This window comes from Bos indicus, chromosome 3, assembly GCF_029378745.1.
Source record: "Bos indicus isolate NIAB-ARS_2022 breed Sahiwal x Tharparkar chromosome 3, NIAB-ARS_B.indTharparkar_mat_pri_1.0, whole genome shotgun sequence".
In the NCBI taxonomy this organism is placed as follows: domain Eukaryota; kingdom Metazoa; phylum Chordata; class Mammalia; order Artiodactyla; family Bovidae; genus Bos; species Bos indicus.
In genome coordinates this window covers 89,756,767-89,781,787 of record NC_091762.1, presented here as the reverse complement: position 1 = coordinate 89,781,787, position 25,021 = coordinate 89,756,767, and the positions used below count along the sequence as shown (strand labels likewise).

General features: G+C 36.2%; 1 protein-coding gene across 2 annotated transcripts in view; it reads left to right on the top strand.

Moving 5' to 3' along the window:
• Positions 1-25,021, top strand: part of PRKAA2 (protein kinase AMP-activated catalytic subunit alpha 2) — a 79,347-nt gene that overhangs the window by 29,979 nt on the left and 24,347 nt on the right. The window contains exons 2-3 of one of the 2 annotated variants that reach the window (XM_019957386.2): positions 12,004-12,145; positions 24,691-24,784. In XM_019957386.2, the coding sequence (XP_019812945.1) occupies positions 12,004-12,145; positions 24,691-24,784 (236 nt within the window). The remainder of the gene's footprint in view (positions 1-12,003; positions 12,146-24,690; positions 24,785-25,021) is intronic. The other variant, XM_070786466.1, reaches the window with a different exon arrangement.

Below are 25,021 nucleotides of genomic sequence, written 5' to 3'. Positions count from 1 at the left end.
AGGTAGTTCCAGGCTTCAGGATGGTGGAAGGATCTGAAGAAGCTGCTGCTAGGGACATTTCTGCTGGCATGTCATTGGCCAGAGCATAGTCACATGGCCATATCTACTTAACAAGAGATACTGGAGGCAGTCTCTACTTCAGGTGGATATATATTCAGGTGTAATTTGGGAGTCATATGTCTAGGAAGGAAGACTGGAATAGATATTGGGGAACACCTCACAATGTGACAGAATTAGTATGTTCACCACTTTATCCCAAGTGCCTATAATTGCACTTGATACAGAGTGCACCATAGTAGGCATTTGTTAAATAGTTGTTCCATGGATGAGTGTTCTTTATTGCTGCTGTCAAACTAGATATTGATCTGGATATTTATATATATGATATACACGATAAATTATGGCAAATTTGTTCACCCTTGGTTTTTAAAAATGTTTTGCTTTTTTTCATCGGTGTTCTTTCTTCATAGTTAAGGTATCCCTAAGAGTTTTCATATAGATTTGCTACCATACAGAATCCTTTATTGCTGATGTTTCTTCTCACTAAAACTTGGAGACCTATTGAATCTCTCTTAACACATGTCTTTGATCAGCATAGTCCTACCATGTGAATGGTGCTCAGTAAATGCTTTTAGATTGAATAAATGAATGTTGCTGTGCTTGGTTATGTCTGACTCTTTACAACCCTATGGAGTATAGCCCACCAGGCTTCTCCATCCATGGGATTTTCCTGACAAGAATGCTGGAGTGGGTTGCCAATCCTGCTCCAGTGGATTTTCCCAACCCAGGGATCAAACCTGCATCTCCTACAGTGCAGGTGGATTCTTTACCACTGAACCACCGGGGGAAGCCCAAATGAATGTTAAATGTTTATGAATCCAAACCTTTCCTCTCAGTTAATTTCCCTAGGGAAGTTTACAGCTGTAATACACATAAAAGAAATTCTTGGTCTTAAATCTGTTTATATTACAAGATTTTAAGAAATATTCATTCAGCTTTCAGGTGGGATGTGATTATGAGACAACTATCTGTATTTAATTATCACTAAGTACTAATTCACTTAAGTTAGTAGGTAATAGAGGCTATTGTATTTCAGCAAAAAAGGGGGCATTCTTAATGCATTTGAATCTTTTGATCTCAGATAACCAATTAACTTATCATTATGCTTAACTCTTTCAAGAGATGATGCCATTTCTTTCTGTTTTTTTTTTTTTTTTCTTTACTGGAGTATAGTTGGTTCACAGTGTTGTGTTAATTTCAGGTGTACAGTACAGTTTTAGTTATATTAATACATATATTCCTTTTTTTTCAGATTCCTTTGTCATTTAGGTTATCGTGGAATATGGAGTAGATTTCCCTGTGCTATAAGTTCCTTGTTGGTTGTCTATCTTATATATAGTAGTATGTGTATGTTAACCCCAAGCTCCTGATTTATCCCTCCCTGCCAGGTTTCCCTTTGATAACCATAAGTTTGTTTTAGTATCTGTAGATCTTTTTCTGTTTTGTGAATAAGTTCATTTATGTCATTAAGAAATCAGGTTCCTCATATGAGTGATAGCATATGATATTTGTCTTTTTCTATCTGACTTACTTCATTTAGTGTGATAATCTCTAGGTCCATCCATGTTGCTGCACATGGCATTATTTTGTTCTTCTTTATAACTTAGTAATATTCCATTGTATATATGTACCACATCTTTATCCATTCCTCTGTTGATGAACACTTAGGTGGCTTTCATGTCTTGGCTATTATAAATAATGCTGCAATGAACATTGGGGTGCATGTATCTTTTCTAATTTTGTTTTTTGCAGATATATAGAGTGGGAATTGCTGTGTTGCATGGTAGTTCTATTTTTAGTTTTTTAAGGACCCTCTATACTATTCTCTGTAATTGTACCAATTTACATTCCCACCAACAGTGTAAGAGGGCTCCCCTTTCTCCACACCCTTTCCAATGTTTATTATTTGTAGACATTTTGATGATGATGACCATTCTGACCAGTGTGAGGTGATACCTCATTGTAGTTTTGATTTGCGTTTCTCTGATAATTAGTGATGTTGAGAACCTTTTCATGTGCTTTTTGTCCATCTCTATGTCTTATTTGGAGAAATGTCTATTTAGATCTTCTGCCCATTTAAAAAAATTTTTTTTCATATTGAGCTGTATGAGCTGTTTATATTTTGGAGATTAATCCTTTGTCAGTTGCATCATTTGCAAATAATTTCTCCCATTGTGTGAATTGTCTTTTGTTGGTGGTTTCCTTTGCTGTGCAGGAACAGTTAAATTTAATAGGTCCCATTTATTTATTTTTGCTTTTATTTTCATTGCTCTACAAGGTGGATCAAAGAAGATTTTGTTATGATTTATGTCAAAGAATGTTCTGCCTATGTTTTCCTGTAAGAGTTTTATAGTGTTCAGTCTTACATTTAGGTATTTGACCCATTTTGAGTCTATTTTTTGTCAATGGTATAAGTAGATTTTCTGCTTTCATTCTCTTGCTTGAAGCTGTCCAGTTTTCCCAGCACCACTTACTGGAGAGATTGTCTTTTCTCCATTGTATACCTTTGCCTCTTTGACATAGAGTAATTGGCTATAGGTGCATGGGCATATTTTTGGGTTTTCTGTGCTGTTCTTTTGATCTGTATTTCTGGGTTGTTGTTTTTTTTTTTTTTTTTTTTTTTTTTGCTGCCAGAGCCTGATTCCTCCAGTTCCATTTTTCTTTCTGAAGATTGCTTTGGCTATTCAAGACCTTTTGTGTTTCTATAAAAATTTAAAAATTTATGCTAGTTCTGTGAAAAATCCCATTATGCCATTGGTAATTTGATAGAGATTGCATTGAATTTCTAGGTTGCCTTGGGCAGTGTAGTCATTTTGATAATATTGATATTTCCTATCCAAGCACATAGTATATCTTTCCATCTGCTTATATCATCCTCGATTTATTTCATCTGCATCTTGTGGTTTCCATACTACAAGTCTTTTGTCTCCTTAGGTAGATTTATTATTAGATATTTTATTTTTGATGCAGTGATAAATTGGATTGCTTCCTTAATTTCTCTTTTTGATCTTTTGTTGTTACTGTATAGGAATGCAACAGATTTCTGTGTATTAATTTTGTATCCTGCAACTTTATGAACTCTAGTAGTTTTCTGGCAGCATCTTTAGGATTTTTTATGTATAGTATACTTGTTCCCAATTTGGATTCCTTTTATTTCTTTTTCTTCTCTGATTGCTGTGGCCAGGACTTCCAAAACCATTGAATGAAAGTGGCGACAGTGGACATACTTGTTTTGCTCCTGGTCTTAGAGGAAAGGCCTTCAGCTTTTCATCATTGAAAATGATGTTAGCTCTGGCTTTGTCCTATATGGCCTTTATTATGTTGAGGTAAGTTTGCTCTGTGCTCACTTTCTGGAGAATTTTTATCATTTGTTGAATTTTATTGAAAGCTTCTTCTGCATCTCTTAAGATGAACATACAGTCTTTATTCTTCAGTTTGTTAAATGCCATGTATCACACTGATTGATTTTCATATATTGAAGAATCTTGCATTCCTGGGATAAATCCCCCTTGATCATGTTGTTTGATCCTTTTAATGTATTGTTGGATTTGATTTGCTAGTATTTTGTTCAGGATTTTTGCTTCTATGTTCACCAGTGATAGCCTTCAATTTTTCTCTTTATTTTGGTGGCATCTTTGTCTGGTTTTGATATCAGGGTGTTGGTAGCCTCATAGAATGAGATTGGGAGTGATCCTTCCCTTGAAATTTTTTGGAAGAGTTTCTGAAAGATAGGTGTTAACTCTTTTCTAAATGTTTGGTAGAATTAGCCTGTGAAGTCATCTGGTCCTGGACTTTTATTTGCTGGAAGACTTTTTTTTTAACTTTTTATTTTGTTTTGAAGTATAGCTGATCAAGTTTCAGGTGGGCAACGAAGGGACTCAGCTATACACACACACACACACACACACACACACACACACACATGTACACGTGTATCCATTCTCCCCCATACTTCTCTCCCATCCAGGTTGCCACATAACATCGAGCAGAGTTCCTTGTGCTATATAGTAGATCCTTGTTGGTTATCCATTTTAAATATAGCAGTATGTACAGTGCTAACTGTTTCTTCCTCTCTAACTATTCCTTCCTCCCATACTTCTCCCAGCAACCATAAATTCATTCTCTAAGTCTGTGAGTCTGTTTCTCTTTTGTAAATAAGTTCATTTGTATCATGGCTTTTCAGATTCTATGTAAAAGGGATGCAATACAATGTTTCTGTTTCTCTGACTAACTGACTTCACTCAATGTGACAATCTCTAGGTCCATACATGTTGCTGCAAATGGCATTATTTCATTCTTTTTAAAGGCTGAGTAATATTCCATTGTATATATGTACCATCTCTGTCAATGGACATTAGGTTGCTTCCAGGACTTGGCTTCATAAACAGTGCTGCATTGATCACTGGGGTTCATGCATCCTTTTGGACCATGTTTTTCTCCAGATACATACCCAGGAGTGGGATTTCAGGGTCATGTGCTTGCTAAGTCGCTTCAGTTGTGCCTGACTCTATAAAACCATATTGACTGTAGCCCACCAGGCTCCTCTGTCCATGGGATTCTCCAGGCAAGAATACTGGAGTGGGTTTCCATGCCCTCCTCCAGGGATCTTTCCTACCGAGGGATCGAACCTGCATCTCTTAAGTCTCATGCATTGGCAGCCAGGTTCTTTACCACTAGCCCCACCTGGGAAGCTCTTGCAGGGTCATATGGTAGCTCTATTTTTAGTTTTTTAAGAAGCCTCCATACTATTCTCCATAGTGGCTGTACCAATTTACACTTCCACCAACAATTTAAGAGGGTTCCTTTTTTTGCACTCTCTTTCTGCTGGAAGATTTTTAATCAGTTTCAATTTCATTACTTGTGATTGGTCTGTTCATATTTTCTGTTTCTTCCTGGTGCAGCCTAGTTCAGCCTAGTTCTTGGGAGTTTGTACCTTTCTAAGAATTTGTCCATTTCTTCTAGGTTGTCCGTTTTACTGGTATATAATTAGTTGTTTGTAGTAGTCTCCTAAGTGACTTTTTCTTTTAATTTCTGTAGTATCTTTTGTAACATCTCCTTTTCCATTTCTAATTTTATTGATTTGAGCCCTCTCTCTTTTTCTTGATGAGTCTGGCTAAAGGTTTGTCAATTTTGTTTGTCTTTTTAAAACACCAGCTTTTAGTTTCATTGATCCTTTCTTTTGTTTTCTTTTTCTCTATTTCATTTATTTCTACTCTTGATATTTATGGCTTCTTTCCTTCTGCTAACTTTGGGTTTTGTTCTTCTTTCTCTAGTTGCTATAGGTATAAAATCAGGATGTTTATTTGAAATTTTCCTTGTTTCCTGAGGTAAGATTGTATTGTTACAAGCCTCCTTCTCAGAATTGCTTTTGCTACATCCCATAGGTTTTGTATCATGGTGTTTTTGTTGTCACCTGTTTTTAAGTTTTTTGTTTATTTTATTTCTTTGGTTTCTGCTATGATTCGTTGGTTGTTTAGTAACATTGTTTAGCCTCCATGTAAACATGTCTTTTTTTTTTTTTTTTTTTACAGTTTTTTTTTTTTCCTGTAATTGATTTCTAATCTCATAGTGTTGTGGTGAGAAAAGATGCTTGATATAATTTTAATTTTCTTAAATGTCCTGAGGCTTAATTTGTAGCCCAAGATGTGATTTATCCTGGACAGCATTCCATCTGCACTTGAGAGGAAAGTGTATTCTGTTGCTTTTGCATAGAGTGTTCTATAATTATCAATTAAGTCCATCTGGTCTAATTTGTCATTTAAGGCCTTTTGTCTTCTTATTGATTTTTCTGCTTTGATAATCTGTCCACTGATGAAAGTGAGGTGTTAAAGTCCCCTATTATTACTGTGTTACTGGCAATTTCTCCTTTAATGGCTGTTAGCATTTGCCTTATACATTGAGGTAGTCTTACGAGGGGGTGCATATACATTTATAAATGTTACATCTTCTTGGATTGATCCCTTGATCATTATGGATCCTTGTCCTTCCTTGTCTTTTTCAACAGTATTTATTTTAAAGTCTGTTTTGTCTGATATGAGTATTGCTACTCTGTCTTTCTTTTGGTTTCTCTTTACATGGAATATCCTTTTCCGTTCTCTCAATTTCAGTTTGTATGTCCCTAGATCTGAAGTGGATCTCTTGTAGACAGCATATATTTGGGTCTTGTTTTTATATCCATTCTAGTCTATGTTTTTTGTTTGAAGCATTTAACCCAATTACGTTTAAGGTAATTATTGATAATGTATGCTCTTATCACCATTTTGTTAAGTGATTTAGCTTTTATTTTTGAAAGTGGAAGTGTTAGTCACACAGTTGTGTCTGATTCTTTGCCATGGAATTCTCCAGGCAAGAATACTGGAGTGTGTTGCCATTCCCTTCTCCAGGGATCTTCCCAACCCAGGGATTGAACACAGGTCTTCTGTATTGCAGACAGATTCTATACCATCTGAGCCACCAGGGGTCTTTTTTATTCCCTTCATTTTTTCTTCTCTCTCCTTGTGATTTGATATCTATAGTGTTGTGTTTGCTTTTTCTTTTTTGTATGTGTATCTATTACAGATTTTTTGTTTGTGATTCCCAAGAGGTTTTAGTATAGCAGTCTGTATATGTACAAGATGTTTTAAGTTGCTGATCTGTTCATTTCCAATACATTTTCAATATGCTGCATTTGTACTGTCTTCACAGTCCCTGGTTTTGGTATCAGATTTATGTGTGGGTGATTTCCTACCTTTGTTTTATGTTTGCCTTTACCAGTCATCTTTCTAATTTCTATTGTTCTTGTTTCTAGTTGTGGCATTTTATTTTTTGCCCAGAAAAGTACCTTTAAGATTTATTGTAATGCTGGTTTTGATGGTGCTGAGTCTCTCTTTTTTTTTTAATATAAATTTATTTAAATTTAATTGGAGGTTAATTACTTTACAATATTGTATTCATCTTGCCATACATCAACATGAATCTGCCACAGGTATACACATGTTCCCCATCCTGAACCCGCCTCTCTCCTCCCTCCCCATAACATCCCTCTGGGTCGTCCCAGTGCACCAGCCCCAAGCATCCAGTATCCTGCATCGAACCTGGACTGGCGATTCATTTCATATATGATATTATACATGTTTCAATGCCATTCTCCTAATCATCCCACCCTCTCCCTCTCCCACAGAGTCCAAAAGACTGTTCGATACATCTGTCTCTTTTGCTGTCTCGCTTAACAGGGTTATCGTTACCATCTTTCTAAATTCCATATATATGCGTTAGTATACAGTATTGGTGTTTTTCTTTCTGGCTTACTTCACTCTGTATAATAGGTTCCAGTTTCATCCACCTCATTAGAACTGATTCAAATGTATTCTTTATAATGGCTGAGTAACACTCCATTGTGTATGTGTACCACAGCTTTCTATCCATTCATCTGCTGATGGACATCTAGGTTGCTTCCATGTCCTGGCTATTATAAACAGTGCTGCAATGAATATTGGGGTGCGTGTGTCTCTTTCAATTCTGGTTTCCTCTGTGTATATGCCCAGCAGTGGGATTGCTGGGTCATAAGGCAGTTCTATTTCCAGTTTTTTAAGGAATCTCCACACTGTTCTCCATAGTGGCAGTACTAGTTTGCATTCCCACCAACACAAATTTCACCCCAAAACAATGAATTTCACCTTTTTCTCAAATGCACACAGAACCTTCTCCAGGATAGATCACATCCTGGGCCATAAATCTAGCCTTGGTAAATTCAAAAAAATCGAAATCATTCCAAGCATCTTTTCTGACCACAATGCAGTAAGATTAGATCTCAATTATAGGAGAAAAACTATTAAAAATTCCAACATATGGAGGCTGAACAACATGCTGCTGAGTAACTGACAAATCACAGAAGAAATCAAAAAAAGAAATCAAAATATGCATGGAAATGAATGAAAATGAAAACACAATAACCCCAAACCTGTGGGACACTGTAAAAGCAGTGCTAAGGGGGAAGTTCATAGAAATACATGCATACCTCAAGAAACAAGAAAAAAGTCAAATAAATAACCTAACCCTACACCTAAAGCAACTAGAAAAGGAAGAAATGAAGAACCCCAGGGTTAGTAGAAGGACAGAAATCTTAAAAATTAGGGCAGAAATAAATGCAAAAGAAACAAAAGAGACCATAGCAAAAATCAACAAACCCAAAAACTGGTTCTTTGAAAGGATAAATAAAATTGACAAACCATTAGCCAGACTCATCAAGAAACAAAGGGAGAAAAATCAATCAATAAAATTAGAAATGAAAATGGAGAGATCACAACAGACTACACAGAAATACAAAGGATCATAAGAGACTACTACTACTACTACGACTACTACTACTATCAGCAATTATATGCCAATAAAATGGACAATGTGGAAGAAATGGACAAATTCTTAGAAAAGTACAACTTTCCAAAACTGAACCAGGAAGAAATAGAAAATCTTAACAGACCCATCACAAGCACGGAAATTGAAACTGTAATCAGAAATCTTCCAGCAAACAAAACCCCAGGTCCAGACGGCTTCACAGCTGAATTCTACCAAAAATTTAAAGAAGCGCTAACACCTATCCTACTCGAACTCTTCCAGAAAATTGCAGAGGAAGGTAAACTTCCAAACTCATTCTATGAGGCCACCATCACCCTAATACCAAAACCTGACAAAGATCCCACAAAAAAAGAAAACTACAGGCCAATATCACTGATGAACATAGATGCAAAAATCCTTAACAAAATTCTAGCAATCAGAATCCAACAACACATTAAAAAGATCATACACCATGACCAAGTAGGCTTTATCCCAGGGATGCAAGGATTCTTCAATATCCGCAAGTCAATCAATGTAATACACCACATTAACAAATTGAAAAATAAAAGCCATATGTTATCTCAATAGATGCAGAGAAAGCCTTTGACAAAATTCAACATCCATTTATGATAAAAACTCTCCAGAAAGCAGGAATAGAAGTAACATACTTTAAGATAATAAAAGCTATATATGACAAACCCACAGCAAACATTATCCTAAATGGTGAAAAATTAAAAGCATTTCCCCTAAAGTCAGGAACAAGACAAGGGTGCCCACTCTCACCACTACTGTTCAACATAGTTTTAGAAGTTTTGGCCACAGCAATCAGAGCAGAAAAAGAAATAAAAGGAATCCAAATTGGAAAAGAAGTAAAACTCTCACTGTTTGCAGATGACATGATCCTCTACATAGAAAACCCTAAAGACTCCACCAGAAAATTACTAGAACTAATCAATGAATATAGTAAAGTTTCAGGATATAAAATCAACACACAGAAATCCCTTGCATTCCTATACACTAATAATGAGAAAATAGAAAGAGAAATTAAAGAAACAATTCCATTCACCATTGCAATGAAAAGAGTAAAATACTTAGGAATATATCTACCTAAAGAAACTAAAGACTGATATATAGAAAACTATAAAACAGTGGTGAAAGAAATCAAAGAGGACACTAATAGATGGAGAAATATACCATGTTCATGGATTGGAAGAATCAATATAGTGAAAATGAGTATACTACCCAAAGCAATCTATAGATTCAATGCAATCCCTATCAAGCTACCAATGGTATTTTTCACAGAGCTGAAGTCTCTTTTTAATTTTTGCTTATTTGTAAAATCTGTTGATTTCTCTGTCAAATCTGAACTATAGCCTTGAAGGGTAGAGTATTTTCGGTTTTAGGTTTTTCCCCATCTGCACTTTGAATATATTGTAGTACTCTCTTCAGCCTGCAGAGTTGCTGCTGAAAAATCAGCTTATAACTTTATAGGGATTCTCTTATACATTATTTTTTGCTTTTCCCTTATTATTTTTAATATTTTTTGTTTGTCTTTAATTCTTGTCAGTTTGATTAATACATGTCTCAGCAGGTTCCTCCTTGAGTTTATCTTATAGGGGACTCTTTGTGCTTCTTGGATTTAAGTGAGTGTTTCTTTTCTCAGGTTAGGGAAGGTTTTGTCTGTAATAGCGTCAAATATTTTCTCAGGCCCTTTCTCTCTCTCTTCTCCTTCTGGGACTCCTGAGAGTCCAGGATGGTAGTGATGGCTTGTGCTTGTCCCTGGAGCTCCTGTAGGTGGTGGTGCTGGTGTGTGTGTGGTGAGAGGAGAAAATATGCAGACCATTCTTCTTTATCCATTCATTCATTTGTTGATGGACACTTAGGTAGTTTTCATATCTTTGCTTTTGTGAATAATGCTGTGATGAACATGGTAGTGTAGATACTTCTTTGATATCCAATTTTTATTTCCTTCTAATATCTACAAGGGGGTGCAGAATCATTATATAGTTCTTTGTTTTAACTTTTCAGGAACCTCTCTACTGTTTTACATAGTGGTTACACCAATGTACATTTCTGCCATCAGTGCACAAGGGTTCCCCTTTCTCCACATCTTCATCAACATTGTTGTCTCTTCAGTTTTAATGACAGCTATTCTGACAAATGTGAGGTGATAACTCATTGTAGGTTTGATTTGCATTTACTTGATAATTAGTCATGATTTACCTGATGATTACCTGAAGATTTTGTGTATTTGGCCATTTGTATACTTTGTTTGGCAAAAAGTTTATTTAATTTCTTTATTCATTTTTCAAATCAGATTGGTTTCTTTGCTATTAAATTGTTAGATAATTTACATAATTTGGATATTAACCCCTTATCAGATGTGTAATTTGCAAATATTTTCTTCCATTTGGTAGGTTGCCTTTTCATTTTGTTGATGATTTCTTTTGCCATGAAGAGACTTTTTAGTTTGATTTAATCCTACTCATTTATATTTGCTTTTGTTGCCTTTGCTTTTGTTATCAAGTTCAAAAAATTATTGCTAAGGTCAATTCTAGGAGATTACCTCTTAGGTTTTTCTCTGGAAGGTTTATGTTTTTTTTTGTTTTGTTTTAAATTTGTTTTTAATCCATTTTGAGTTGATTTTTGTATAATGTATGAAATGGGGTCTATTTTCATTCTTTTTTATGTGGCTATCCAATATTCCTAGTGCCATTTATTGAAGAGATTATCCCTTCCCCATTGTATGTTTTTGAGTCATTTGTCATAAATTAATTGACCTTAATTATGCATGAGCTAATTTTTGGGCTGTCTATTCTGTTCCATTGATCTCTGTGTCTGGTTTTATGCCAAGACTATGCTCTTTTAGTTTTTACACCTTTGTAAGATAGTTTGAAATAAAGAAGTGTGATACATCTAGTATGTGCAAAATACTGTGCTAGACACTTCCTGGCAGACTCAGATGAATACTGACTGTCTTATTTGAGGAGGGTAAGAGCTGGTAGCTCTTACCATATGATTTTTCAAGAACACAAATATATATAACAGCCTAAAAATGATGAAGGAACATGAACTTTGTCAGTATACTGTGAAGGTTTGAAAGAAAGAGATTCCATCGAATGTGGGAAAACAAGAAACCTTTGTAGAAAAGGTGAAAAAGGGCTACATGTGAATTTTCTGATGAAATGGTACTGAAACTAGTTATGAGTTTTAATTTATTATAGCAATTATTTATTCTTTCATAATACAAGTGATTGAATTGACCAGAGAAGAGGAAGAGAGGGACAAAACATAGTAATTCTATTCTATCCAAAAGATGTTTCAAATTCATACCAATAGTTTTAGGTATGAAAATGGAATTCAGTAATTCCTTTCCACAGATACTTAATTAACATCTCTGTGCTGGGTGCTGAGGATACAGAGAAGATAAGATACAGTTTCTGTCCTTCAGGAGCACATACTCCAGTAGAGTAGACAGACATGAAAAGAGGTTATTTTCTGTTCTATACAATAAGTGATATTAAAGTGGTAAATATGAGGAAAAAAATTTGGGGTTACAGAGGAAGGAAGCATGGATAAATGATTACATTGCTATGATGGCAAAGTTATTTTCCTTTTTCTTTTCTCTAGTTGGAGAGCATCAATTGACAGGCCATAAAGTTGCAGTTAAAATTTTAAATAGACAGAAGATTCGCAGTTTAGATGTTGTTGGAAAAATAAAACGAGAAATTCAAAATCTAAAACTCTTTCGTCATCCTCATATTATCAAACTGTAAGTACTTCTGCACCTGATTACATGAGAGAAACTGTCTCAAAATATCATATTTGAATTTATAAATAATTATCTATTTTTAGTTAAACTTTTTATAAATATACAGTTTTTCATATTTATATTTAACAAATGTAATTCATTTAACCTCATTATCCTTTTTTGCATGCTTCTGGTTTAGAATTAAAAGTCTAATTGTAAATTGACTCTTATCTCTAGTATTCATGTTGAAGGTAATTTAGGACTTTGCTATTTCTAGATTTATTTTATAATTGTTTTCTAGTCACTTTTAATGAACAGGGTATTTTCTTTTTGGAAAAGGTAGAAAGTAACTGTTAAAGATTATCTGCCATTATATTATTTGCAAAACTGCCATCATTACTTTAATTACTGATAGTAAAGTCCTTAGGAAGGCAAATTAATTTTTTTTTTGGATAAAGCAAGTTACAAACTTAGAAGATAATAAATTAAGAGTTTAATAAATAAGTAATTAATTTGAAAGATAATTAATTTAACATCATCTAGACCCATAGAAAATTTAGACATTAAGTATGCAGCAGCATTCTTTTACATCATTTGAAGTTGTGTTTAAAGTGGCTGAAATAGCTCAGTTGGGAGAACATTAGACTGAAGATGTGTTTAATATTAATTGTGAAAATGTAATATGCTAAAACACTGAAGACTGTCTTTATTTTTTATCTTAAAGCTTGGACAGAGTTTAATAAAGTAAATATTAATCTTACTGAGTAACTGATAATGGCTAGAAACTGTATTGAGCATTTTACATATATAATTTCACTTCATCCTCTCAATAAGTGTATAAGGGATATTATTATCTTCATTATACAGATAAGAAAATCACATGTTTAAAGAGTATCAGCAACTTGACCAAGGTCAAATAGCTAGTAAGTTGCAGAGCTAGTTGTTAACTTCATATCTGATTTCAGATGCCATGCTATTAACCTCTATTCCAGGACTGAAAAAACTGAGAAAAGCAGTATTAATATCTTTGAGACTTTGCTAGTTAGTTATCAGTTCAGTTCAGTTCAGTCGCTCGGTTGTGTCCGACTCTTTGCGACCCTATGAATCGCAGTACACCAGGCCTCCCTGTCCATCACCAACTCCCAGAGTTGACTCAAACTCATGTCTATCGAGTCGGTGATGCCATCCAGCCATCTCATCCTCTGTCGTCCCCTTCTCCTCCTGCCCCCAATCCCTCCCAGCATCATAGTCAGAGGTTATATTTAGTCTAAACTTTTTTAGTGAGCTGTCTTTAGGTATCAGTGTTGATGAGAAACAATCTGATAACCCTGTAGAGGCACTTTGTTTACCCATAACAAGGTTGCATAACAGCTGTGGTAGACAATAGTGCCCCCGCCGACACCCCCCGCCACCCAAAAAAAGGGAAGATGTCCTAATCTCCAGTGAGTGTGTTATATTATATGGCAAAGGAGAATTAAGGTTATGAATGGATTTAAGGTTGCTAATCAGCTGACAAAATAGAAAGATTTTCCTTGGTTATCTTGGTGGTTCCAGGGTAATTCAGCGGTCCTTAAAAGTGGACAAGGGAATCATAAGCCAGAGAAAAAGATTTGAGATGGAAGCAAGGTCAGAGAGAAGAAATATGAAAAGGATTCAACTGGCTGTGCCTGGCTTTGAAGGTGAAGGAAGGGGGCCATGAGCCCACGGAAGGCAGGTGATTTCTAAATATGATGAAATAGATTTCCCCTAGTGCCCCCAGAATGCAATGAAGCCCTGCTGTGCCTTGATTTTTAGCCCAGAGAGGCATGTATCAGACTTTTCCCTTTAAAACTGTAACATAATACAGAACACATTTGTGTTGTTTTAAGCACACTAAGTTCTTAGTATGGCAGCAATAGAAAACCAATAGAGTAGCATTCTTGAAATCTTTAAGTGAATGGCTGATCCAGTTATTGCTAGGATTTGGGACACGCATTTAGTCTTTTCTATAACTAGATGTATTTATTGCTAGGGAACCAGTGCAAATTGGTATGTTAAATGAGGGAGCCCCCTCAGTGTATCTTACTAACAGCATAAATATGCCACTAACTGTTCAGAGGAGGCTTTTGTGGGGGTTTGGTGTGCCATTGGATGACCTGTGATGACTCAGTTCTCTCATCATTATGATGAAGACTTGGTTCTAACAATAAGCTTCAGTGTCGTTTGATCTTCATTTGAAGTTCACTTGATCATAAGCATAAATAAGAAATGAGGTCCCTGAAATTGCATGGCTGTACTTGATTTTAAGGTTATATTATCTAAGACCTGTGGTCTAGATGATCCAAAATTTGTATATACAGGTTTTTAAAGATATCACAGGAATTAAAATATCACCTATGATTCACTCTTCTACTCTTTGTTTCCTTAACTTTAAAATGGGGATACTTCATGGTGCTGTTTGAGAATTATTGTGTTCTCATTGTTACAGTGCCTGCTGGTTGAAGTGCATTGACCCAGAAGCAGGGTCAGTGATTTCACTCCTCTCATGATTCCAAATGATTTTCAGTTAACTGAACCAGTTCATGTCTGACTTCAATTCCATGTTAATAATTATTTTATTCAAGCTAATGAATAACTGAGTGGATGAATTTAGCTTCTAAGATAAATCTCTTTGCTCTTCCTTCCTGAGTGGTCACTTCCTATAAGAGGGGAAAGCTGCTAAGCCAGGCTAAAATTGTCACATGCCAAAGTGAGAGTGGAGAAAGGAGAGATCTCTGTATTCTTCCTTTCTTGACCTTATCACTTATATAATGCAAACCCTGAAAGAGGCCAAGGAAACTTTGTTCTTTTAGAGCATGAGTTCTAGTTGCTATTTTGTTCCTATAAATAAATCATTTTGTCAGTAAGCAGTTGCAATTGTTAAAAGGACTTAAAAGCTTTTTTTTTTTTTTTGATGTTATAGCTACTAGTGTTTTCTTGCTTCCATTTCTATAACTATTTATAGTTGTCTGACTTTGGTTTGACTATTTACCCCATTCTGTTTCAGAATTATTTCATTATGTTCTGTTTTGTGAAGGAGTACTAGGATGTTCTCAGGATTGGTCAGAAGGTAACTGACAGAGGTGAATTTAATGTTTAAAGTTTCTGGCTACCAGCCTAAGCTTAGTCCATTTAACCATGTTGCCTTTTAATTGTGAATTTGATTTTTTGGTTTTAAAAAGGCACTCATGTATTCTTGCTTCAGAATAAACTTGCTGACACAGCCTTCTAACAGTGTTAGTGATTTAAACAGGGAGAGAGACCTGATCCTTTCAGTGGTTTTGTTTGTTTTCTGCAATCTTGAACTACGCAAGTGAGCCAAAAAGTTTCCTTGCTACAGAATGGACTTCTAGAATAAGCAAGAAAGTTTGAAAACTAAATACTGAAAATGAAGGTTGTATGTTGCATAATTTCTCTATTAACTCAAAATGAAAAAAACCCATGGGGAGAAAATTAAAAGGAATAAACAGGATTGAAAGGAAACTCCAACCTTCCCATCAACTAGAATTTGTTGAATTGATTTTTGTCCTGGTTTTTCATTTCCCCATGGTTCTTAGGGAAATTTCACTTTAACTGGTCAAAGGATCGACACTTTATAATTTGGCAAAGATGGTTTTTGCCTACCAACTTTTAAATATCTTTATCTTATCCACCTCATGGACAGCTTTTAACATTTTTCATGAGCACCACTTGAAAATGTTGTAGTCCCTAGATTTCTATGGCACCACGGTTTTCTGATTTTCTTTTTACATTCTTGCCTTTTCTTGAAGCTTTCTTTTATGGGCCCTTCATTATCTGCCTGACCATTAGATACTGATATACTTCAGCATTCTGAGCTAGTGTAATCTTAGTGAATCCTTTTTGGGTGACCTCATCTGCCACCATGGTGTGATTTGTCATCTCTATCTTAAAAATTTACAAATCTATGTTTCTGCTGAATTCTGAACCCATTCATTGAACTATTTATTGAGTGTTTTCCATTCTGAAATCAAAGAGCCATTTGAAACTAAGTTGAATTTTTTCATATATATGCATATGAAAAATTCATATTAGTTTATTCAGCTTAGTTTATATATGTATATAATTCAACTTAGTTTATATATATGTTTGTGTGCATGAATGAAATAAATTTGTGTGCGTGAATGAAAATACCACTCATACAATTTCCAAAGCCTAAAACTTGAGGATCATATTTAATTCCTCTTCCCTTACCCCTTACATACAATTGATCATTAAGTTCTGCTACTTTTTTTCCAGTGTCTCCTAAATCTGCCCATTTCTCTCTGCTCTTATTGTTACCATTTTCTTACTTGTTGTATTTCAAGTGTTGCTTTTGCTTGGAAAACTTTACCTATATCTCCCTTCCTCTAGGCTTCCAATTCCAACTTGTCCTTTAAATACAAGCTTTTAAATGCAGTTACCTCTAGAAAAACTACTTTGCCCTAGCCGTAACACAATGGGTCAAGTTTCATCCTCTCTGTTCCTAGAGCACCCAGAATTTCAGCTTTTCCAAAGCCCTGGACATTACATTGTAATTGCTCATTTTCTTTTTAGTATCTCCACAAGATTGAATTCTTTAGGTGCAAAAACAATATTTGTTTTCATCTTTTATTCAGCCAATTTTTATCAGGTACCTAGTATCTGATAGGCACTGTTCTAAGGCTTTGGGGGTACAGTAGTAAAAGACAGGGTCTCTCTCTGCACTTGCGATGTTTATGGCTGGCCTTATCTAGCAGCTCGAAATAGTAAGTAAACAAATTAACCAGACTATCTTAGGCATTGATAAGTGCTATATGGAGAGTGAAACATGGTGCTGTCCTTGGGTGTGATGAGGAAGGAGGAGGTGCTAATTTAGATTAGGCTGTTAGGAAAGCCTCATTGAGCAGAGATAAGGCTTAAGGATTATAAAGATCTAGCCATTTGAAAACCTGGGGACAGTATTTGTAAAGCAACCTCAGAGGGATGAAAGAAAGATTGAGTATTGTAGGAAAAAGAAGATGACTATAATCTATAATGTCGAGAATGGAGTGAGTGATGGGAAGAGAGGTAGTTCATGAGGTCAGAGAGTAGACATGGACCACATATCATAGGATCTTGAAGACTTTGCTGAGAGGTTTGGATTTTGTTCAAGAAGTTGAGGGAGTGAGAAAGTTGGAGGAGTGACACGGCCATAGTGTCGAATGGGTACAGAGACAGAAGTAGAAGCAGAGAGACCAGCCAGTTAGGAAGCTGTTGCTATGGTCCAGCTGGGAGATTAATAATGGGTTTAGCCAAAATGGTAGTGTAGATTAGTGCTGTCCAATACAGTAGCCACTAGCCATATGTGGCATAAATTTTAATTAAATTAAAAGTTTTGGTTCTCTGGTCATATTAGCCACATTTCAGGTGTTTTAATAGCCACATGTGGCTAGTGACTATCATATTGGAAAGTATAATAAAATATTTCCATCACTATAGAAAGTTCTGTTTGATGGCACTGGTCTAGCTGGAGATAAACCTGTCAATTCAATGTATATTTTAGAGGTAAAACTAATAAAGTACTGAGGAAAAGAAAGGGAATGAGGAATCTTCTCTTTTGCCTAAGCAACTGGAATTTGGGGTTTTGACTTGAACAGTTAGGTGTTGATGGTACCATTTTCTGAAATAGGAAGACTAGAGGAGAACCATGTTGGGGGTACAAGTGAATGTTAATGATCTGCCTTGGCTGTGTTAAGTTGAGCATCCCATTAGTTATCTAAGTGATAGTGAAGATTGGTGCCGTCAGTATCATCTTTATCTCCTCAGCACCTAGTAGGTGTTCAGTGGTTACTCTGTGTATAAAGAAGTGACATATGAACAAGGTCCTGATGGTTCTAGAAAAACAACAAAGCAAAAGAATGAAAGTGTAAGGAACGTGGTATGGTGGGAACAAGTAGTTTGATTTGTCTAACACACAGACTGTTGTATAGGGACATGGAGGAAAATAAGGCCAGAAAGTTAGCTTGTTGATACATTCATGCAACAGATAGCACTGGGGATACATCAGCAAACAAATAGAAGTCAACAACAAAATCTTTACTATTATGGAGCTTATATTTGTGTGTGTGTGTGCTTGTGGCATTGAAGAGATAGACAATAAATCCTATATTAATAAAATATGTTATATGTTAGATAGTAAAGAGGTGAGGAAATATGCATGCAGATATTTTGGAGGGAGGAAATAACAGATGGCGAAAGCTGCACATACAAAGGCTATGAGGTGGAAATTGCTACAGGTGATAGATCATGGGAGCAGAGTGATCTGGGGGAAATGGAGTAAGAGGTGTAGTCAGAGACACAGAGGGGAGCCAGATTGGATAAGGGTATACCAGACCATTGTAAGAGCTTTGGTTTTTAACTCTGAGTAAAGGAAAGCCACTGGAAAGTTTTGACCAGAGGTGTGATATTATCTGACTTATGTTGAAGCAGATAAATCAGATTAGGGGTCAGTTGCAGTATTCTGAGTGAAAGAGATGGTGGCCTGGATTAGAACATAGTGTGGAGAGTATTGAGAAGTAAGCATATTTTATATATATTTTCAAGGTAGAGAACAGGATTTGCTGACAGATGTAGGTTGTGGGCTTCTCTAGGTAGCTCAGATGGTAAAGAATCTGCCTGCAATGCAGGAGACTTGGGTTCGATCCCTGGGTTGGGAAGATCCCCTGGAGAAGGGCATGGCAACCCACTCCAGTATTCTTGTGTGGGGAATCCCTTGGACAGAAAAGCCTGGCAAGCTACAGTCCATGGGGTCACAAAGAGTCAGACACGACTGAGTGATTAAACACAGCACAGTAGGTTGTTAGAGGAGAGAAATCAAGGATGACTCCAAGGTTTGCTGGTGTGGACAAACAAAAAAGTGGAGCTGCCATTAATTGAAACAGAAAAGATTGTAGAATGAACAGATTTGAAGTGGGGTTTTAGGTATCAAGAATTTGATTTTTTCTTTTTTTTGAAGTTGAAATACTTATTAATTATCCAAGTAGAAATGCAAGTAGTTTATTTGATATGTGAGTCTGAAGTTAGAGGAGAAAGCTGTAAACTAGAGATAAATTTGGAAGTCATCAGCATATAGATGGTATTTAAGATATTTAAGGCCCAAAGACTAGATGAGATCCTCAAGGATGTGAGTGTGGAGTGTGAATTCCACAATCCACTTCTTCCTCCATAAGAATTCAAGGAATTGACCTCTAGGTCACCATGATGTTAAGATGTCTGGGAGAAGGGGAGGAGTCAGCAAAAGAAAATGAAAATGAGCAATTAAAATGGTTGGAGGAAAACCAAGAAAGTTTTTGGTGTCTCGAAGCCAATTGGAAAACATATTTGAAGAAAGAGAGATTATTAACTTTTCCTTATACTGTTGAATATTGAGTAAGATGAGACTGAGAATTGACCATTGGATTTGGCAAGGTGGAAGTTGCTGGTGTCTTTGAAATTTGTTGGAATAGTGAAGACAAAAACCTGTAGGAAAGAATCTGAGATATAGAAGGGGAGATAGTAACAACAGCATTCAGGGATTTTAGAGAAGAGAGATATAGGAGCGGTAACTAGAAGGAAGTGTGAGATCTAAACAGTATTTGTTTTTTAAGATGGAAGATATTATAGAATGCTTGTGTGTCAAAGAGGACAATACAGTCAAGAGGGAGAGATTGATACAGGAGAAAGAATAGCTAATTGTAGAAACCAAGTTCTTCAGTATGTGGGACAAAGGAATCCAGTGCATAATCGGAGGAATTAGTCTTAGTATGTGACCCTGGAGTAAGTGGCTATGTGTAGAAGAGGAAAAGAGAATGAGAAAAAGGAGTCAAGGAAATTAGAGGGCATGTATTGGACAGATCATCTACATGCATATCTTGTTCACCCAGAATGATGACAACATTCAGTTCAGTCCAGTCACTCAGTAGTGTCAGATTCTTTGTGACCCCATGGACTGCAGTATACCAGGCCTCCCTGTCCACCAGCAACTCCCAGAGTTTACTCAAATGCATGTCCATTGAGTCAGTGATGCCATCCAACCATCTCAACCTCTGTCATCCCCTTCTCCTCCCACCTTCAATCTTTCCCAGCATCAAGGTCTTCTCAAATGAGTCAACTCTTCGCATCAAGGATGTGAGTATGGAGTGTGAATTCCATAATCCACTTCTCCCTCCATAAGAATTCAAGGAATTGACCTCTAGGGCACCATGATGTTAAGATGTCTGGGAGAAGGGGAGGAATCAGCAAAAGAAAATGAAAATGAGCAATTGCTCAGGTGGCCAAAGTATTGGAGTTTCAGCTTCAGCATCAGTCCTTCCAATGAATATTCAAGACTGATTTCCTTTAGGATGAACTGGTTGGATCTCCTTGCAGTCCAAGGGACTCTCGAGTCTTCTGCAACACCATAGTTCAAAAGTATCCATTCTTCAGCGCTCAGCTTTCTTTATAGTCCAACTCTCACAACCATACATGACTATGAGAAAAACCATAGCCTTGACAAGACGGACCTTTGTTGGCAAAGTAACATCTTTGCTTTTTAATATGCTGTCTAGGCTGGTCGTAACTTTCCTGCCAAGGAGTGTCTTTTAATTTTATGGCTGCAATCACCATCTTCAGTGATTTTGGAGCCCCCAAAAAGAAAATCTGCCACTGTTTCCACTGTTTATCCATCTATTTGCCGTGAAGCAGTGGGACTGGATGCCATGATCTTAGTTTTCTGAATGTTGAGCTTAAAGCCAACTTTTTCACTCTCCTCTTTCACTTTCATCAAGAGGCTCTTTAGTTCTTCTTCACTTTCTGCCATAAGGGTGGTGTCATCTGCATATCTGAGGTTATTGATATTTCTCCCAGCAATCTTGATTCCAGCTTGTGCTTCATAAAGCCCAGCGTTTCTCATGATGTACTCAGCATGTAAGTTAAATAAGCACAGTGACAATATACAGCCTTAACGTACTCCTTTTCCTATTTGGAACCAGTCTGTTGTTCCATGTCCAGTTCTAACTGTTGCTTCCTGACCTGCATACAGATTTCTCAAGAGGCAGGTCAGGTGGTCTGGTATTCCCTCTCTTGAAGAATTTCCCAGTTTGTGGTGAACCACACAGTCAAAGGCTTTGGCATAGTCAGTAAAGCAGAAATAGATGTTTCTCTGGGACTCTCTTGCTTTTCCCATGATCCAGCAGATGTTGGCAGTTTGATCTCTTGTTTCTCTGCCTTTTCTAAAACCAGCTTGAACATCTGGAAGTTCACAGTTCACTATTGCTGAAGCCTGGCTTGGAGAATCTTGAGCATTACTCTACTAGCGTGTGAGATGAGTGCAATTGTGTGGTAGTTTGAGCATTCTTTGGCATTGCCTGTCTTAGGGATTGGAATGAAAACTGACCTTTTCCAGTCCTGTGGCCACTGCTGGGTTTTCCAGATTTGCTGGCATATTGACAACCTTAGTAGTGGGAAAAAAGACATTAAGTCAGAATGACAGGAAGATGATAAGGAGACTGGTTAATGAATATAACAAGAAAAAGTACCAGGCAGTTACCTGATGGCCTGCACTTCAGAGACAATGGAGGTTTTGAGGGAGTATTTCCTATAGACTATAGTTCATTAATAGACTATGGAAATTGGCCAGCATTTAAAATTTCATTGTGACTTAATAAGATCTATGCTGTGATCAGTAATGGCTCCTAATATCTCAGAAAAGAGACAGACATCATACACCTTTGGCTGGAAGCACGCACAACCATCTAGTCTTCAGAAAGAAAATAAAAATCAAATGGTATCTGATCAAGTCTCTGGGTCCAACAATATTTATTGAAAACCGATGATATACTCAGAGGAATCAGCAGCTAAATTTATTGGAATCACTGCTTTTTCTTATACCCAAAGATGCACAAAGCATGAAAGTGGCTGAGACTTCTGTTGATAAATCAGATCAGCCTGCAGTGAGGTGACAGCGTGGGTGCTCTTGCTGTTCACTGTTCATTTTATTCCATTAGAGTTTGGTGCCTGTTAGGATTGCTTCTTTAGAACCTTTTTTTGCCCCTAGAGTTCTCAGGGTAAGTTCCCTGTTCACAGTTCATTTGAGAAGACTCAACCTTATTTGCCAGTTACATTAATCTATAGAAAATGGGGTACCTTTTTCATCCCAAAGACTAGCGACTGCTATTATAAATATTTCTTCTGAAAATCTGTAATCATTTTCAGATGTGGAAGCTATAAAAGGATAGCTTTTATATTTTACTTTTTTTCCTATTTCTTTTTAAATTGAAGTATAGTTGGTTCACAATGTTGTTAACTATTTTACTTTTTGCAGGTATTAATTTATATATGATGTGTCCTCTCTTACAATATATACTATGTAGTTATGTCACCAATTTCGTGGCCATTTTTTTCCTTCCTCTTTAAAGAAGAATAGTAACCAGGACCACCATTTAGAACTTTCTTTTTTGAACATTAATAATAAACAGTGCCCCATCTGGAGGACTAATTACCAGAAGCCTGCCCTGCTCCTGACACGTGTTGTGCCAGGGTGTGCTGCCTGCGGGGTGGCATCCGGGCCACTTCTTAGCCCCTGCTTGTGCCTTCCACTGGGTGCCTGCAAGCCATGCACAACCACACAGCTATACATAGCAGCTCTCCATAGAAACTCAGTGTCATTTAGATATTTCTAATAATCAACTAGATGTAACTAATCCTTTATAAACAAAGCAGAGTACAACAATTGTTCATTTATATGTGTTAGATGTGACCATCATTTAAAACATTAATACTATAGTTAACATGTTTTTAAAGTTTTCAAACTCGAGTATAATTGTGTGTGGATGTGGAAGTAATAGTTTTTTAGGAAAAATTTTGACAAATAGAGCTAAGATTCTTTATTGTTTTATGTGCTCAGTTTTGAGTGCCTAGAACATATATATTTTCACATGTATAAACACACCATATGTACATACATACATCTGTTTAGTTTTGTATTGTGGAAGTTTCATAATGCATACAAAAAAAAAGTAAAGTGATGAAGCCTTATATGTCTATCATTCAACTTCAGCAGTTATCAGTGTATTATTTTATCTGCTTCCTCCTCCTTCTCCCACCACAAATTATTCTGAAGCAAATCCCAAATAGTATGTTTTTAATCTGTAAAGTGAAAGTGTGAAAGTGTTAGTCACTCAGTCGTATGCAACTCTTTTTGACCCCATGAACTATGGACTGTAGCCTGCCAGGCTCCTCTGTCCATGGACTTTTTCAGACAAGAATACTGGAGTGGGTAGCCATTCCCTTCACCAGGCGATCTTCCTGACCCAGGGATCGAACCCAAGTCTCTTGTATTGCAGGCAGATACTTTACCCTCTGAGTCACCTTTTAATCTGTAATCTCTTCAATATCTACTTTGGAAGGTAAAGACTGTATTTTAATAAAATAAGCACAGTTTAGTATCATCTAATATTTTAAACAGTTAAATATTATCAACCAGTCATTCAGACTTTCTTTTCTTGTTTTACAAATAGTTTTTAAAGTTGGTCTGTTTGAACTAGAATCAAAACTAGTCTATACAACATGTCTCTTAATTTACTTTTAATCTATACCTTCCTTCCCTTTTTTTGCATTTTATATCTTGAAGACAGGATCATTTGTCAACTTTAAGATTTTTCTGATTGTATCCACGTTGATAACATTTTCCTTTCCAAGAATATTTTCCACTGTTATTTAAATATAACACACCTCAACTCCATAGTTCAGTTCAGTCACTCAGTCGTGTCTGACTCTCTGTGACCCCATGGACTGCAGCATGCCAGGCTTCCCTGTCTATCACCAACTCCCAGAGCTTTCTCAAAGTCATGTCCATTGAGTCAGTGATCCCATCCAACCATTTCATCCTCTGTCGTCCCCTTTTCCTCCTGCCTTCAATCTTTTCCAGCATCAGGGTCTTTTCTAATGAGTCAGTTCTTTGCATCAGGTGGCCAAAGTATTGGAGCTTCAGCATCAATCCTTCCAATGAATATTCGGGACTGATTTCCTTTAGGATTGACTGGTTTGATCTCCTTACTGACCAGGAGACTCTCAAGAGTCTTCTCCAACACCACAGTTCAAAAGCATCAATTCTTTGGCACTCAGCTTTCCTTATAATCAAATTCTCACATCCATACATGACTACTGGAAAAACCATAGCTTTCACTAGATGAACCTTTGTCTGCAAAGTAATATCTCTGCTTTTTAATATGCTATCTAGGTTGGTCATAGTCCATCTCCATAGACTACAAACACATTTTTGCTTAAATGGAAAAATTAATTCTTAATTTAGTTGTCAAGGAATGGATGATTTCCTAGATTTTGTAAACATGAAAGGTGGGATCTGGAGGGAAGTCTGTAAGCTCCAGGACCTAACTGAGTTTTATGAACCTCCATGTTTATAACTCTGTGATTATTTTGATAACACTATATAATTTGTTGACATCTTAAAGTATTATAAAACACTAGAATATCAATTTATAGTAGGAATGAACATGCTAGGCTGATTTTGGTTAAAGTAATATTTTTATTATATTTTTCATTGACAAAAAAAGATACCAGGTGATCAGCACTCCAACAGATTTTTTTATGGTAATGGAATATGTGTCTGGTGGTGAATTGTTTGACTACATCTGTAAACATGGACGGGTGAGTAACATTCTATCTAGTACAATAAACCCTTAAGCAAAAAAAAGAGGAAAGTAGTAAGAAATAGCAAACCACAAAGATATCTTCAAAGTGAGATTGTTTCTGTAATAATGTCTAACTAAACATACAGAGTGTTAGATGTATTTTCTTTCTTAAAACATGCAATTTATGACATACTGATTTTAGGAAATATATTCCACTTAATTGCCAACATGAAAAGCCTATGCTTTTCAAAGT